This window comes from Lepisma saccharinum, chromosome 7, assembly GCF_977018435.1.
Source record: "Lepisma saccharinum chromosome 7, izLepSacc3.1, whole genome shotgun sequence".
NCBI classification, from domain to species: domain Eukaryota; kingdom Metazoa; phylum Arthropoda; class Insecta; order Zygentoma; family Lepismatidae; genus Lepisma; species Lepisma saccharinum.
Window position 1 is genome coordinate 85,851,472 of NC_139235.1, and position 17,629 is coordinate 85,869,100.

Below are 17,629 nucleotides of genomic sequence, written 5' to 3' on the forward strand. Positions count from 1 at the left end.
TCTTTCAGTCTGTTTTCCAGAACGTTAATAAGCAGAGGACATCTGATTCACATCAACAAAATTCCATCCGTAAGACAACACAGGATGTGGAATTAAAAAAGAGAGTAAAAATAGCTATCGATAATTTGTTTACTATTATATTTGCTGCTGGATATACTATGGTAAATTTGCTTTCATATGTATTATTATATTAGTTTTGTTGTTACTACTATTCAGATGAAAATTGATGTGTAAGGGGGAGCTGACCTGAATACAAAGGGTGCGAAAGCACACCCTCCTCGTACCCTTCCTGGCGCCTTCTATGATGTAGCCTATCTAAATGCATCAAATGTATTTGATGCACGAGGAATGCATAAATTAATGCATTAAAGTTGTTCTTTTGCCAATAATCAGGTTTACAGTATGATACATTTTTGTGCATAGTTTGTAAAGGTAACGCATTCGTTTTACAAATGTTCAAAAATACATCAAATGTAAACCAACCAGGTTTGGCAAAGGCCAAAAAACTCACTTTAGTGGGCGCAAAAGGAACAGAAAACATGCTGTTTGGTGCGAAGTGATCTAGTGAACAAGTAAGTGATTCCTGATTCTTTATTGGCAGTGGCGGTGATTGGGTTCCAAAACCGGACGGGGGAGAAAGGTGCCAAAACTGAGAAGGGGGCAAAGACAGTATATTTCTCTTTACAGATAAGGTTTAGCATAGTACGGGGGCAAAAGTGGCGAAAATTGGGGGGGGGGGACTGCCCCCTCGTCTCCCCTAATCGCCGCCACAGTTTGTTGGTAATGATTTTTGTTCTCTTTTCGACATTAGCAACCACACTCCGACTCAACTTACCCTTTATAAATCGTAAGCGTTTGTCAATAGCTAAATAAAACCAGACTTCGTTCTTCTGGCAAAAAGCTTGAGACAAACCGCTTAGTAAATCAAAGAAATGAAAGGTTATCGTTATAAATATAAACTTTCGTCATCAATTAACTTATTTCATGGACAAGATTACATTTTGGAAATATTTGTTATAAATGTTACTACAATGGGGAAATTTCATTCCTAACAGGGGATACCTGATCATAATTCCCACCCAGTGGGAGCTTACCTTAAATCCCATATTCGGGGCGTTACATATCTTGTCCATAACCACAGTGTTGGATTGTACGTCAATTGTTAGTCCACTCTGTAACCCTGTACCAAAACTACGCCGTGGGTAAATTTTGAATCTGTCGCTGTAAGGTATGCTTTTGTCATATCCGTCTTCTAGTGTCCAATTTTGAACTCTGGTCCATGGCACATATGTATCTAGATTGTAAATTCTCCTGTAAACAATAAGGATAATATGGACGAATTGTGCAATTAAGAAAGGTGTTTACTGATCATCGCAACTAAAGTGGCTCCTTAATTTATGTAGTTGCGCTACTCGAACGCGTGCCCACGTAGCTGGGGAATTTGGATAAGCTCATAGCGTATTTGGGAGCTTCTTAAGACGAGGTTTTTGTTTTCGGTAAGCACATTGCGAAACACTAGTTATCTGATGAAATAATGTTCGGAACATGGTATCTCTCTGTCTGCCGTGAATGTCAGTATTTGCTTTCATACGGATGGATGAGTCGTGTTAAAGAAATATTTAAATTTGCTTCTGTGTAGTTTCCTAAGGTGATAACTGATAAATGGTATTAGTCTTACCTTAACACAAGCACACATTTGAACAAATAATTTTTATGTGCGATTCTTATGAAAACCCGTGCAGAAGAACTGATGCGTGTGAATGCAAAATTTCTCAAGGATATGAAAAATGTGTGGCGGTACAACACATTTCGAACATCTTCTGTGACAGAAGTTCATGATTACTTGTAATTTTGAAATATTTTAATTTAAAGAAATCTAAACCCTTGAGCTGAGGGGTAACGCGCATCTGATTTCCCCGGCAAATGGAGTGGTTCAAACCCTTTCACAGGCATGCGGTCGAGCGGCACGATAATTAAGTGATTGCACACATATTCAAAATGACATTGTAAGTATGATACCGACAAGAGACAAATGTCGACATTATCTCGAGTTGTTTATTTAAACAAAGCACATTAATACATACTCCCTCTGTCCCATAATTATATTCCGGTATGCCAAAATGGTGACTTTTTATTTATGTTATTTTGGATACTTGATCAGCAAATTTGTACTGATCCTTGAGTAATAACGTTGTATGGTTCAATCCCGTGTTTAATTTTCTTCTTCTGTATACATCAATGTCACAGTTTGCCTATCGGACAATTAATATGGGACAACAAACAAAAGTGTACCGGACAATAATTATGGGACAGAGGGAGTACATTTTAATTGCATTATTACTCCTAAGCATGGTCGCATTTAAAGATTTAACATTTCCTCACATCTCCTTTCGATTTAATAAATAATTTGCATTGAACATGCAACTTATTAAGAAGAGCAAGGAATTGGGACTGTCTGAAATTGTTTTGAGGATTTATTAATCGTAATTTTTAACTTGAAAATACTTTCCCCAGTTTATTTGTATTCTTTCCCACAACTTGAGCATATTGCAGCATGTCTTGTTAGGATTTGTTGTCTTGTAATTACCTAATATTTTTACGTTATTATGAAGAAGATAAACTCGTTCCAACAAGCCATACGTGTGAAATATCCATAACTTGTTTTTCTGAAATGATTACATAAACGTTTACATGTTGGTATTGTATATTATGAATGTAAACAGTACATTCAATGTAAATGTTCAAATGTAATATTATGGAAATGAAATTAGCACAGTTGAAATTTATATTTACATTCCAAGACTTTATAATTTTAAAATTTTTACTGCAACCAGCTTAGTAATGTGATTGATGATTGATAAGGGTAATCGGGACTGGACCTACAGTTTAAAGTGAGATCCGAACCACTATGTGCCACCACCGGGTATCGAACCCGGGACCCCTTGATTACACTGCGACGACGCTGCCACTTCGCGATCGGGGTGGCCCCTTAGTAATGTGAAAAATCATAATAACAGTAATAATAATAATGACAGCAGTAACAGATAATGAAATTTTTAATTGCGCGTGAAAGCATGCATCCGTGTTTGTGCGTTGATAAACTGTAGGTTATTTGTTTTCTTATTATGTTAGTAAATGTCAGGGACGCGTCCTGGTTCGAGTCTCTGAGGAATGGAGGGGGGATAACAACTTTTCTGCTGAGATTTCAGCCAGTGTATGGGGCCGGTGGCCACCCACAATCGAGAGGAAATTGGGGAGCTACGAATGGGTAGCCTAATCCTCTCATGTAAAATCTACAACGACGACTGGGGATTCGTCGTGATGAGCACACGTCACCCCGTAACTGCTTGGATTATTGCCCATCTCTGCTAAGGCATATGGGAGTGAAGCCTGCCATGGCCTTTGAGGGCTATTGCGCCACACATTATTCTATTAGTAAACGTATGCATTATGGTATTATGGAAATTGATGGTTAAGTGGAAGGAAAGGCATTATAACGTTAACTTCGCCACATGAAGAAAGCTGAAGTAGATAAATATACAGCCATGACCTAAAGGTAAACAAAATAATTATGGACTTGGAGATACTCACGTTGTATTTGTGAACATGTCTTTTGGACTGAGCATATTGAACGTGCAGCAATATCCTTCTTCCGTTAAAATGGGAAAAATTAAGGATAAACAAAGAGGATATTTTGTAGCTCTCCACTCACATTGTGGTGCGAGCTGCAAGCAAGATTCTCCAACCTGCGTGGTAATATAAAATAAATGGTCATTATTACAACTTACTGACTATATATTAACCAATTTTTAATAAAACTTTAAAGTAGTAACCATTTGTTACAATGCGAGTGCCCTTGGGTGAAAGTTGTACCGACTGAATGAAGACTAACATTGGGAAATGCTATTTTTGTAAAACTGCTGAAGGGCATTTTAATGTTGAACCAACAATGTTTCATATACTATGCAATATTTGCATGTACATGTGAATTCAATTGGAAGCATGTGTGTGTGTGTGTGTGTAGGGGAAGTGTTAGTTCAAGAAGAGTGGACTATTTTTAGATGCCGGTTTCCTTTACATCAGATGTATGACATGCATATAATTATGGCTGTAATTGCGTTAAATGTACAAGGGGAAGTGATTGTCATGGTTCTAACCAATGTGTATTGATTTAAACCAGGTTGATTAAATCATGATTTAAATCACTCTAACTGAATAATTCATCCAATAATGTATGTAAGGATTTTCTGAATATCAGAATCACTTTTAGTGAAAGTACATTAATCTAGAAATCATTTAATGGTGTCTATTATGCTCTAAGAAAGGAGAATAAGGAAGCAAAATATATATGTACTGATGTGGTGAAGCTTACGAAGGAAAATGTAATATGTAAACACACTTAAATTTCTCTTGATTAAAATTCAATAATTTTCATGGGCAAAAATAGTAAAAAAAAATTGTAGAAAAACAACCAAAATACTAATCATGTTAAACCGTAAATAGTGTCATTATCATTAAACTGTAAATAAACATGGCAGCTCATATTTTGCAAACTATCAATAAAAAAATTGCCGAAATTAAGCTACAAAGGCTACAAAAATATTTTAAGTTACAATTAAATACTGTAGTTCATCCATAATGTTTTATTTTCACTTGAATTTCACCTCATTAACACACTCAACAAACATTTTCATAGTACGTTCATATGTACAGTATCAGAAACAGAAAAATGCCTATTGACATATTTTTTTTTCATTAATCAAACTGTTCAAATATTTTACAGGGTCGTTTAACAGAAGAAGCTTTTCTATAAAAAAAACATATCTATATGTATGGCGGCAAAAAAACATACAAACAATTTTAAGTATGCTTTTTAAACAAATCAAAAATCGATTTAAATAAAAAAACATCAAAAATGATTTTTTAAATAAAATCATGATTTTTATCAACCCTGGTTTTAACCCACCATAGTTACGTCCCAGTTTTGTACGCAAGTAGAATTGAAAACACTTGAGACCACTGCCTATTGTTCTGTGCTGACGTAATTGACAGGTGCTGTAAGCATGTTTGATATGATTGACAGGTGTTGAAAAGAAGTGGGAGGGTGAATATGTAATGTTCCTTTGTTATAAACAATATGAATCAAGAAGAGGAAGAAGAACTGGAGAAACGAGTTTTTTGTTTCTTTCTGAATAGATCTGCTTTTGTACAACAATAGAAAAATATTTGTTTCAATTATTTTTCGCGGTGGAAGATAAGGATGGTATAGCGGGCACGGGAAGGGAAGGGACGGACAAAAAGTAAAACGAATTACAGAAAACCTTTTGCAGTATGTAATTTATGAATTTCGTGATAGCAACTTATTTGCAGCGTTTTCGAATGTATTAACTCTGAGTCCTGAGTAATGTGTTTTGTGTAATATTATTAATGATACTTAGGTGTCTTTCAATTAATCAATTCAATTATCCGTGTTAAAAGGAAAGTTTTACTTGAGAGAAGAAGTTAGATGATACCAAACCAATGGTAAATACAAATCTGAGTAGAAATAATCAATTAAGTCTACAGAGTGCACATACACGTATTATTTGATCGTTTTCACAAATTATAAGATCCAATTGCAGAAAAGTGTATTATATTACCCTTGTCAGAAAAGTTCCAGGACTGATTTTTTTTATTCTTTACCCGTGATATTCAAACACAAGAAATGGGTGTTATTCAGTCACCTGATATGTGTTCTGAATAGAAATGGCCCTGGAAGTGTTTCCATGTAAACGCACTAGATGGCAGGGCTGTGCTTAGCAGCCCACTGTTTGGCTTGTTGGCGCACTTAGTTGGAAGTTACACAAGTGTCGTGATGGAAGTGCATTCCGAGCAGAGAGTTAACATTAAGTTTTGTGTTAAGCTTGGAAACCCCTAGTGAAACATGGAATATGATACAGCAAGCATTTGGTGACAAGGCATTATCGAGAAGCCGTATCTTTGAATGGCACAAATGGTTTCGGAAGGGCAGAGATTCAGTGCAAGATGATCCAAAGACAATGTTGATCCCATTTTTTCATGCTAAAGGTTTGGTGCACCATGAATATCTGCCTGAAAGACAAACGATAAACAAAAACCTTTATATTGACGTCCTGAAACATTTGCGTCAAGCATTTCTGCGGTGCCGTCCTTATTTGTGGGCATCTGGGCAGTGGTTCTTATTGCACGACAATTGAAGGCCACATACTGCTTTGTCAGTCCAGGAATATCTGGCCAAGCATCGTATCTCCGCTCTACCACATCCCCCATATTTACCCGACCAGTTACCGTGTTATTTATTGTCTCCTCGTGTGCAAACACCGCTGAAAGGGAAGCGTCATGAATATATTGGTAGCAATCCAAACGGTTTTGTGACAGATGTGCTGAGAAGCATCCTAGATGAAGCTTTCCCTGCTTACTTCCATGACCTCCAGAAACGGTGGCAGCTGTGTGTAGATAGCCGAGGGGACTATTTTGACAAAACCTAGGACCATTAGTTCCTAAGTTGAATAAATTATTTTTTTACGAGCTCAGTCCTGGAACTTTTCTGACAAAGGTTGTATATCCACTATATTTATCCTAATAGAGTTTATATTTCACTGTCCATAAAATGAGAGGGCTGCTCATTTGAGAAGCAGAACGCGGATGCCCAATTACACTGTTCATGAATTTTCTGATATGAAACTTATATTACTATAGGTTCACAAATTTGGTAGAAAATAGAGATAAACTCAAAACTTTTTTGGTGGTCTATGCAGCCACTAGGAGCGACACGAGAGAAAATACTTTCCATCGAAAACAGGAAAACTTAGTGCCCCTCTACACGCCCAGCCTGTAACAGAATTCCTCCAAGATACACTTTAGCATATTATAATCGATTGTTGCTTGGATATGTGTTCACATATCAAACAGAATCTGCTAGAAAATTGATTTTCACGGAGTGGGTAAACCCAGAGCTTCTAAAGTTGTAGCATGTACCGAACAGTTCCAGTTTTGTGCTATACCTGCTGTCGGTGTGTTGACTTTTATTTTTCTGATGCACCCATGTTTTTAAATTCGGACTACCACTTACGTATTGCATGCCCATTGGATAGATATTCAGCAAACTTTGAACGAAATTTGTTGCACGCGAATAACAGATTTTTGAACGTAGAACGTAGCACTCCTGTTTTCGATGGAAGCAATTTTCTCTCGGTATACTACTACTACGTAGCTGGGAGGTAGCCCCACAAAATCTTGGAGTTTGTCATTCCACCCGTACTAATTTTGTTCGCATGCATTCCATGAAAGGCTAATAATATGTGTTCCGAATCGAAAAATTATTTATGCTAATCCTGTATTGTAATATATTACATAAGCAAGAAGAATATAATTAAGATAACTAACATGAACCAAAATATGAAGTAAAGGATACATTTTAATGTTCACAATAATGAGAAGCTAGGGACCTGGGCCCCGTCAAAGTTTTTCCTAATGGGCTGAAGCCCCATTGTCCCACAACCGGCATGGATCAACTTTTTAATTTGTTTTTTTATTTATTTTACTTCGCGTTTTGTGCCTCTTGGCTAATTTGCGAAGATGGGGATGAGTGATGAAATGATGAAAATGATAAATGGACATTCACACACAACCATGCCCGAACGGGATTCGAACCCGGAACCCTTGGCATCGTAGCGTAATGTGCTAAACACTTTTTTTTTTTTTTTTTTTTTTAGAAAAGGAAATACCTCCTACACGGAGGTATCCCCCACCATTCACTCTTTTTCTCACTTTTACGCTTTTCAATTCTTACATTTTTCCTTTGTTTCTTATCAACTGGACGAACACAAATACCCATGCCTTACCCGGGACTCGAACCCAGAACCCCTGGCGTTGCAGCGCGCTCTGCTAACCACTCAGCCACAGGGTCCGGCTGTATGGATCAACTTTTCAGATGAAATTGTATTTTTAGGCTACATTCCAAGGATTGTAGGAATATGTAACTTATATTTGTAGCAAGATCTGTCTCGTGAAGAATATAAATGTAGATGACATACATCAATTACAATCTTAGAAGGTGAAAGAAGTGCCACTACAATGTTTACCTCAGCCAAGAACGTAATTGTGTCTTCGCCTATTTCTTCTTCACCGAAACTGGCAATCGAACTGCATATTAGAGACAGCCTACGAACGTTCCAGAACCTGAAATTAAATAGAAATAAAGTTTGACTTTCAGAGACACAAATTTGTTACAAACAAATGTTTTGCGCGACGTAACTTTTTAAAGATTCAGGATTTTCTTTGACTTCTATTAGCACTATTTTTCAAATTTCACCATATAAAGTATAATTTAAAAAAACACCAACGTTGATTTTAGATGGTAATTATATGTATGCAAGTTGTTTTTTTTTCCAAAATTTTACAAAAATGTCTCCCAGAAATATTCATTGAAAGTTTTAAGTTAAGCTATCAACCTAACTTTTTAGCAAATTAACTCAGCTACTTTTAAATAAGTGATTTTCCTAATACTGTTCTTTCAGCATAAAAAGGCAAATTTTGAGCCTTATTATTTAGGAAATAATGTTAACTTACTATTTAATTAACATTATTGTTTTAAAAATTGAAGTAACTTGGTATGATGGTAGCTTAGACATAGCTTAACATTTGAAGGATACATACCCAATCTTTAAACGATCATACTATTTAGTAGTGTATATTGGCCGGTTCAACGCAATACTTGGTACGAGCCCTTTTTTTCCCTCTTTTTTTATCAATTGAATATCAGTTTTTGACATATTTTGACAATTTTTTGTCGATGATTTAGCGTTTAGCGATGTTTTAGTGAAATTTCCCTTTTTTCCCACCTCGTACTTGGTACGAATGCCACGATCTTACGTGATATAACTTAACCTATCTTACGATTTTTTCTTTTTCAGTGATCCTATCATTTTTTTATTTGCGCACCGAACTAACTTACATTGGACTCCGTTTGTTTTAATATTTTAAAGTTTTTTCACATATTTTTTATATACCCTAAAAATGTGTTGATTTTTTTAGTATGTGGCAATTTTTTTTTTACGATTTTTTTTTAAAACTGCTCCGTTACCCTCTCGTTCTTCACGTCGTACGCGAAAGACTTCTCTGCAATCAGGATGACGCTGCACACGGTATCCTCGGGCAGCGCGTCGTGGAACTCGCAGACGACCTTGATGTTGGTGCGATCGTTGACCACGACCTGCTTCCGCTTCGTCGTGTTGATGACGAACATGGGTCTGTGGGTTTTGAATTCGCTGGGTGTGTAGTACTTGTCCACGTTTCCCTCTGTTACTCTCTTGTAAGCGGTGTACGCTTCGTAAAGTTTTAGGTAATCATCTTTGGTCATGTCGAGGTTGTAATTCTCGCGCGGGAACACTTCGTTCCTGCCATTCTTGAGATAAACATTTTTGATCTTGGAGTCGTCGAACTTGCTGGAATCTTTTTCCTGATTGTTATCGCGTCCGGTCTGAAAGAGCACTACGACGAAATCTGGCATGTCGAACTGTATGTTGTTGAACTGCGTCGTCACGTCGAATTCCATGTGACTTCCCGACGCTATCTTCTGCACGCACTGGTAACCGTGAAAGTGAATGGGCACCTGTGGACTTTTCAAGATCTCCGCTTTGTACTTGAGGGCGTAGTTCGTTTCGTATTCCACGATCGGCATTCTCAACTCCATGCTCCGGATGACGCATTTGGCTGCTTCGGGTAAATTGTTGGGCAGCGGCGTGATGCCGTCCGGACCCAAAGTAGCGTATCGCATCAGTGCGTCGTTGTCGTTCGCCGTTCTTCGAAAGCTGATCCTCACTCCTCCCTTCCACATGATCTCCTTGTAGTCCGAGAAGAATCCAGGAAGCAGACGCATGGGAAAGAGCACCGTGTGACTTCTCGTCGATATTTTCGTTCCCGCTTCGAATCCTCCCACTTGATAGTATGCTGCGTCCGTTTTGGATAATTTCAATGTTCCCACTGCCGTCGAAGTGATGCCTGGATAATCGATTCTGTCGATGACGGTGTTGTGTTTCCTCACCTCCACCTGCGAGAACAGGTGAGGCACGAAGTTGTCCACGAGTTTCAAATTGGCATTGGGCGGAAAGGCTTCTCCGCTTTCCTTCTTCACCACGTCGAATTGAAGGTAAAGGTCCGCTCTGTGAGGATGAACGAACCCGTCGCCTACGTCCACGTCGTATTCGATCTCCCGGTTCGCTTCGTTGAGATTGGCGAACGTGCGACGGTTCGGAGGGAAAGATTGCAATTCGTAACTTTCGATTTGCTCCATTTTCACTATGTGTGTTATTTATTATACGTTGATCTCCACGACTGCCGTCGTCGTGGCACCTGCGAAATCCACCACCTCTCCTTTCTCGTTCGTCACCACCAACTCTATGTCGTCTATGCGGTTGCGACATACTGGAAAATAGATCGGCGAAGAGGGCGTGTAGATGATCGGTTCCATGAATTCGGAAGTGGGTTTGAACGTGGCGATGATTCCCGTCTGCTTGTGACTTCCCAACAATCCGTCCGAGGATTTCGTGATCATGCCTTCCGCTACGTTGCAGTGAACGTTCAAAGTTTCCATGGCCAAGAATTTAGGAATATTGGTTGCTACGTGCTTGATGCCAGCTTCGAGTTTTGTGTTGTTCTCGAAACCTAAAAGTTCTCCTATGGTGCCCAGGTCCACGGTCTCCGAAGCGGATAAGATTTCCACTCTGTGCGTGACCGAATTTTGAGAAAGGTACGTGCCTTTGGGTAATTGAGCTTGCAAAGTAGAAAGATTGTATTGACCTGGCGTGACCACGATATGTTCGCTTCTGACGCTAATTTTGTTGTTGTGATGCGTGACGTTAGGTATGAGGTACATGCTGTAGAATGCACGCAGAGCTATGGATTTAGGATAGACGATGTCGTCGTGCAGCGTGAGTTTCAAGATCGAAGATTCGCTCGTGAGATGGAACACGCCCATCGTGTTTAAGTTTCCACAATGCTTTCTGGAAATCTTCCACCGATGGCTTATTTATTTTAGAGAGAAACGCGAGCATGGAGAGACAGAGATGACCGCAGTTCACGTCTCCGAAATTTTGAATGCGTTCGTCGTTGTAGTATATTGGATTGTTCGTTTTCAGATAATGAACTAAATTTGTAGGTGGAACACCTCCGAAAGAATCGAAAACGAATGCTTTATCATTTTTGTGGTAACATATCCAATGCGTGCCTGGATTTTCTTGACCGTCCAAGTTGACTACTCCGCATTCTCTTCTTTTAACGGTTGAAGGTAGTGAGTCGGACATGAAAACTCCTCTGAAGTGTTTGATTTGTAATGGTTTGATCAAAGATTCAATGTCTCGGTTGGTGAGTGCTGCTGTTTTTTTTTTTTAAACTTCCTCATCACGCCCTTCCCCTTCTTCTCCATGGCCAGGTTGTGACATTTGTCTTCTTCCAATTCCGCCTTGTTCTTCTTCGAGTCGATGACGGTTTTCGCGATGGCGGCGCTACCCCCAGCCAAACTTCCAACGGCCCCCAATGCTGCCAGGATTGCCGGGATGCTGAATATGAACCACCCTGTCTTTTGCTGTTTTCGCGAACGCTGCAACCGTCTCAATTGTGGAGTGCTGAGCAGCAAATTCACTCCGTGTCCTTTCAACAAGCAAGAACGTTTCTTCTCGCGTTGTTTCTTGGTGAGTAACCTATCGAGGGCACCCAACGTTTACAGATTCGAATATGGTATCTGGTACACGACACCCTTGGGCTTCATGTTTTTTTTCACGGTATGTTATTTATATAAATGTTCTGAGATTTTTTTTGTTTCGTGTAATTTTATTTTCCAGGTATGTTATTTATATATATATATATGTTCCGAGATTTTTTTTTGTTTCGTGTAATTTTTTTTTCAAGGATATACTCCGCGCAGCCCCGTTACACAAATTCTATTATGTGCTTCGTTTTCTTACCAAGAAGTTCCTTTGTCCCCTTGTACACGATTCGAGTTTTGTTCTCGATTAAAATAGATAGCTTCTCGTCGGATAACATTTTAGCGTATCGATCTGGTAAAAAAAGACTGTATTGTCCGTTGAGCAACAGACGCACCTTGGGACCATACTGGGTAGAAACAATTGAACCGGAAGTTATCGTGTAAGGTTTGTCCACTTCCAATTCCTGAATTTTTACACACTCGACTGACAAATTTAGCATTTGTTTTAATGCTTGGAGGTCACTCATTTTTTCAGTCGTCATATCGAAGAGAAATTTCAGGGTGTGTATGTTACAGAATTTTAATTTTTCACAATGTGTGTTATTTATATACCGAAGAATTTTTTTTTGATCTCCTAGATTTTTTCACGATGTGTGTTATTTATATATCAAGTTTTTTTTACTTGTACATTTTTTTGGCACGTACATTTTTTGTCTTGTATATTTGTATATTTTTTTTGACACGTATATTTTTCTCGTATATTTTTTTTGACGTACATTTTTGGGACACGTACATTTTTTTTGCACATTTTTTGACAATTTTTTTGTCATTTTTTTGACACGTACTTTTTTTTGACATATTTTTTACACCTACATTTTTCTCATTTTTTTTGACAGGTACATTTTTTTGACACGTACTTTTTTGTTGCACATTTTTTGACAACTTTTTTTTGACGGGACAACTTTTTTTACGATAAAAAATTTTTACGATAAGGCAACTTTTCTTTCTGACGGTGATAATTTTTCCACGTCAACTTTTCTTTGACGAGACAAATTTTTTTTGACGATAAAATTTTTTTACGATAAGGCAACTTTTTTCTGACGGTGATAATTTTTCCACGTCAACTTTTTTTTGGCGTGACAATTTTTTTGACGATAAAAATTTTTTACGATAAGGCAACTTTTTTTTTCTGACGATGATAATTTTTCCGTCAACTTTTTTTTTGACTAGACATTTTTTTTGATGATAAAAAATTTTTACGATAAGGCAACTTTTTTTCTGACGATGTCCACGTCAACTTTTTTTGACGATAAAAATTTTTTCCATGGCAATTTTTTTTTGACATTACATTTTTTGACGTATATTTTTTTGTCTCATATTTTTTTTTGACACGTACATTTTTTTGACACGTATATTTTTTTGACACGTATATTATTATTTTTTTCACAGTGTGTGTAAGAGGAAGAAAGCTCGTGCTTCGGAAAACGCGATGATGTGCGTTATAATATCTGCCGTCTTCTGTTCAGACTTGCACCAATCATCCGTGTCCATCCTGTCGTTGAATTTTTCCCCTGCGGCCGAAAGAAGAGTGTCGAGATCACCGCACCTCAGGCCGCTGATCTCCCGAAGATGGTCCTTGACAACCATTTCACAAGGGATACGAAATTCCGGTGTTGTGTTTGCTACGATTACAAGTTTCCCTATATCCCCACAATCTCCGTTTACTGCGTGTTTGAATATTTTACATAGTAGCTCGGGCAGCAAATCAGTTATACGAGACATGTTGTTATTATTTTTTTTACTGTATGTTATTTATATACCCCACCCAAATTTTTGTTTCGTGTTCATGGCGATGGTCGTACCCAATGCGGCGACCCGTTCACCCAAAGAAGCGTCTCTGCTGACGAATCTTTCGAAAGCGGCATGCTCCAATTTCTTGTCTGCTTCGTGACGTGCATCCAGATCGGTGCGAGTGTTGTTGTAAGCGATGTCGTGATCTTTGCATGCAGCGTCTAACGGATTCACACCCTTGTCTCCTCTCTCCAATCTTTTCTGGAGTTTGGTACCCGCTCCGCAGTACTGGTAACCAGGTAAATGCATCTCGAAAGGTAACTTGTTGATGATGTCGTTCACGAGTCTCTTTCCTTCGGCCACGTTCCAGAATCTCGGAGGCAGCGTGTTGATAATTTTGGTGAGGTAACCTATGCCCTTGTCGTCGTTCACGATGAAGTTGGAAAGTTTCGTGCTGATCATGTCCACGATGCCAACCTTCTCGTTGTAAAAATTACGATTGCCTGCATTCTCTTCACCGGCTATCACCAACAATCGGTCCACGAGCTTCCTCACGTCGTCCACCCAAACGAATTCTTTGGGTAACGTGTTGTAGCGTTTGACGCCGCTTCCACTCTTCACCTCGTTCCATATTGGTTTGATGAGATTCCTGTACTTCTCACCGCTGCTCGATTTCACCCTATTCTGCGAGTCATCGTTGTTCTGGTACATGGCATCCGTCATGATTAGAATTTCCCTGTAACTCTGGTAATCTTCGTCCGTGTAATCTTTCGGCTGCTTTTTGGCAACGAGTTCCCACAGTCCCACCGTACCCGGATACCTGGTCCAACTATTCTTATCGCCTAAATTATCTTTAATGTCGTTGCCTTCGAAGATGACTTTCGATTTCCCAATCTTCCACAGGACACCCTCGTTGGTTTCCATGCTCGGATACAATCCGAACACTTCATCCTTGTCGAACTTCCCCGTGCTCAGGTAGTCTCGTGCCAAAGGTCCCAACTCGATTTTATCCAAAGACGAAGAGGTACTGCTTATGGCTTGACGTCGTGGTACTTCCTTCAGTTCGAACGGCGTCGAAGGAATGCTCGAAATGGGCGTGGGTTCAGTGTAACTTTTAGCTGCAAGTGGTACGAGTTCGTTGATCAAATTTTTATTTTGTTCCGTGACACCTTTAATTTCTTTACCTAGATCTCTGATGGCGTCCATCACAGGTTGATCTTGACGTTTCTTCTCTTCGTAGAATCCGCGATTCTCGGATTTCCAACCTTTGAAGCGTTTCGCGAGGTAGTCGCGAAGCTTAAGATTTTCGTCTTCGATTTTTCGTTTCGTCATAACGTTATTTATACACGTCGTTTCTCACAACGTTCTCACAACGTTTAGAAAGTCGTTGATTTTGTTTCTGTATTTTCCGTCGTTGGGTTTCCTCGTCATGTCGATCGTCGCGAATCCGAAATCGTCACTGTTCCAGCAAGAAGAGCAGCGTTCCGAAAATTGATTGTAGTTCATGTCTCCGCCTACGTAGCCATCGTACGCGTGCTTGAGGTTGGTGTGATCTTGACGAAAGAAACATATGAATTTAGCGTTGTCGCGTAGTAACTGTTTTGGAATTTTGGAAAACGTTTGAGCTGGTAAAAGCAATCCATTCCTTTGTGACGACCTTGCGTGAAAAGTTGCGAATTTCATTTTGATTTTCCAGGATGACATCGTCGAACACAACGACTGAATTTTCGCGACAATCGTCGAGTGGTTTTATTTCCGAAGCGAACGTTGCAATGTCCAGACCATCGTACAGTTTCATCAGTTGCTGGTATTTGGATTGCTCCAAACGTTTCGAGAACACGTACAGGTACCTGTTTTTCCAATCTAACCAATTCTGTGCGAGGAGAAAATTGTCCACGAGCAGTGTCGTTTTCCCACACCCTGAAGGACCTACGATTAGACAGCGGATGCTGTCTGGAAGCAACTCGCCGTTCTTTTTTTTCGTTTGACTTTCCGAATCCGGTAGACGCTTCACCACGTTCCACGTACTCACAAGATCACTTCGTTCGCGTCGATCCAACTCTTTTCCGGAAGTCCCAGCCATTTGACAAACAGTTTGTCACCTTTCCTATGCAATACTTTCTCGATGAGGTACGTGTCGGGGTGTTTCGTTTTAGAGAGTTCCTCTTCGTAAAATCTTCCTTTCAAAATCTCGCCGCTACTATCTTTTATTATATACGTGTGTCGGTTTCCGGGTAAAACTCGAACCACCGTAAAAAGTTCCGTGCTCCAATTTTTTGTGAATCCCTTCTCGAAGGTGCGTTTGAATTTGCTGATTCTCACCTGGTCTCCAATTTTGAATTTTGATTTCTTGGTAGTCGGAGTGTACTTTGGACAGTAAACTGTAGAAATTAAACGCTGCTCGTCAGATTTCGTAACGTCAGCTGGCTTCATGCCTATCGTTCTGTGTACCGTATCATTATAGGTGTCGACGAGTTCCGGCAGGATGTCGACCCATTTGTAATTTCCCCGAAGCGTGAATCGTTTCCACATGTGTGTTTTCAAGGTTCGATTAAATCTTTCCACGATGCTGGCTTTGATGTGACTGAAGGTCGAATAATGTCGAATGTCATGTTTTTGAATAAACTTTTGGAATACGGCGTTGTAAAATTCTTTACCGTTGTCTGTTTGCAAAAACCGTGGCCGTCTGTTGCTTTCGCGAAAAATTAATTTGAATGCTTCCGTGACGCATGTTCCCGTTTTGGCTTTCAAAGGTAGAGCCCATGCGAATTTCGAAAATGTGTCTATGACGGTGAGGAGGTACTTGTTGCCCTTGTTCAATTTATGTACGTTTTTTAACTTGCCGCTACTCATCTCGACGAGGTCGCTTTCCCAGAGGTCGTCGATGCCCTTGGTTACCACCGCCAAACGTTCGTAGTTGCGGCGTGCAGGTTTATGCAATTCTTGGACGATGGCTTGCCTAGACATTTTTTTTAGAGATTACGTTTGAAGAGAAGCACCAGCGTGATGGGATTCAAAGAGGGTGGCACCTCGCTCGTGTTTTGAATGATCAGCTTATCGCCGGCACTCACGTCGAAAACGGTAAGATCTTCGTCTTCGTGTATTTCATATATGTTGCGCGTTTCGTTCCAACGTGCCAGAGGAATGTTTCCTGCTTTCTGGACACCACGATTCGATATCAAGGTCATGGTGGGGACGCTAGCTTTTCTGCCGTGAGACCAGTACGAAAATTCGTTTATCTGAATCGTGCCATCGAGGAGAAACTTGTAGTACGGATGATAAGGATGCAACATGTACAGTTTGTTACCTTCGACGAACGTGGAGATTCTCTGTTGATTGGGAACGCTGTTGATTTCGATGGCTTGCAAGGTGAACAATTTGGCGAATTTAGTGTCGACGCCGAGCAGATTACTGTGAACGTGTCCGAGTTTATTTTCGATGTGCAACAAATGCTCGACTATGGTATCCGTTACGGCAGAAAACGACGGTTTGATTTTCACCTCCACGTTCAACTGCTTGTAGTTTTCGTTGAGTTCTTGCAACTGGCACCGAAAGAGGACAGCGGCGATTCCTGCGTGGATTCCAGCACTCCAACTTGATCTCTGATGTTGACGACAATGTTCTGAAGGTTCTCAACTTGATTCAATTTCGAACTTTTCTCGGTAAGATCGTTCACGATGCTTCGCATCTCTGTAAACTGCGTGTGAAGGTCGGCGACGCTCTGCGATGTAGGCAACTTGGAAACCGTGTCTCGCAGCTAAGTAATTTCATCTCGAAACTGTTCCACGTTTGCCGTTTCCGTTTCTAGTCGTTTCAGCATTCACGCTTTTCACGCTTTTCAAAGCGTGTAATTCTTTGGAGATAATACTCTCGAGATCGCTCAATGAACTTTTGATGTCGCTCGAATCGGATAATTCCGTCACCGCCGTTTTCAATTTTTCCAAATCTTCCTTCGAAGGCACGCTCGTCCGTAACGATTCCAAGTCACCCTGTATGTTGTCGAGTACGTGATGAAAATGAGCAAGGTTCGATTCGACGTTCAAATTTTCTAAATATTCGATCTTCTGCTGAATCGTGCTTAACGTGTCTTGAATACTCGCTTGCTTGAACGTTAAA

General features: G+C 39.7%; 1 protein-coding gene across 1 annotated transcript in view; it reads right to left on the reverse strand.

The window, feature by feature from the left end:
• LOC145990542 (uncharacterized) overlaps positions 1-17,629 on the reverse strand; it is a 147,038-nt gene that overhangs the window by 22,147 nt on the left and 107,262 nt on the right. Inside the window, exons 15-17 of the mRNA XM_083126236.1 lie at positions 8,103-8,199; positions 3,592-3,746; positions 1,095-1,311 (exon numbers count right to left, since the gene is read on the reverse strand). Of these exons, the coding sequence (XP_082982362.1) occupies positions 1,095-1,311; positions 3,592-3,746; positions 8,103-8,199 (469 nt within the window). The remainder of the gene's footprint in view (positions 1-1,094; positions 1,312-3,591; positions 3,747-8,102; positions 8,200-17,629) is intronic.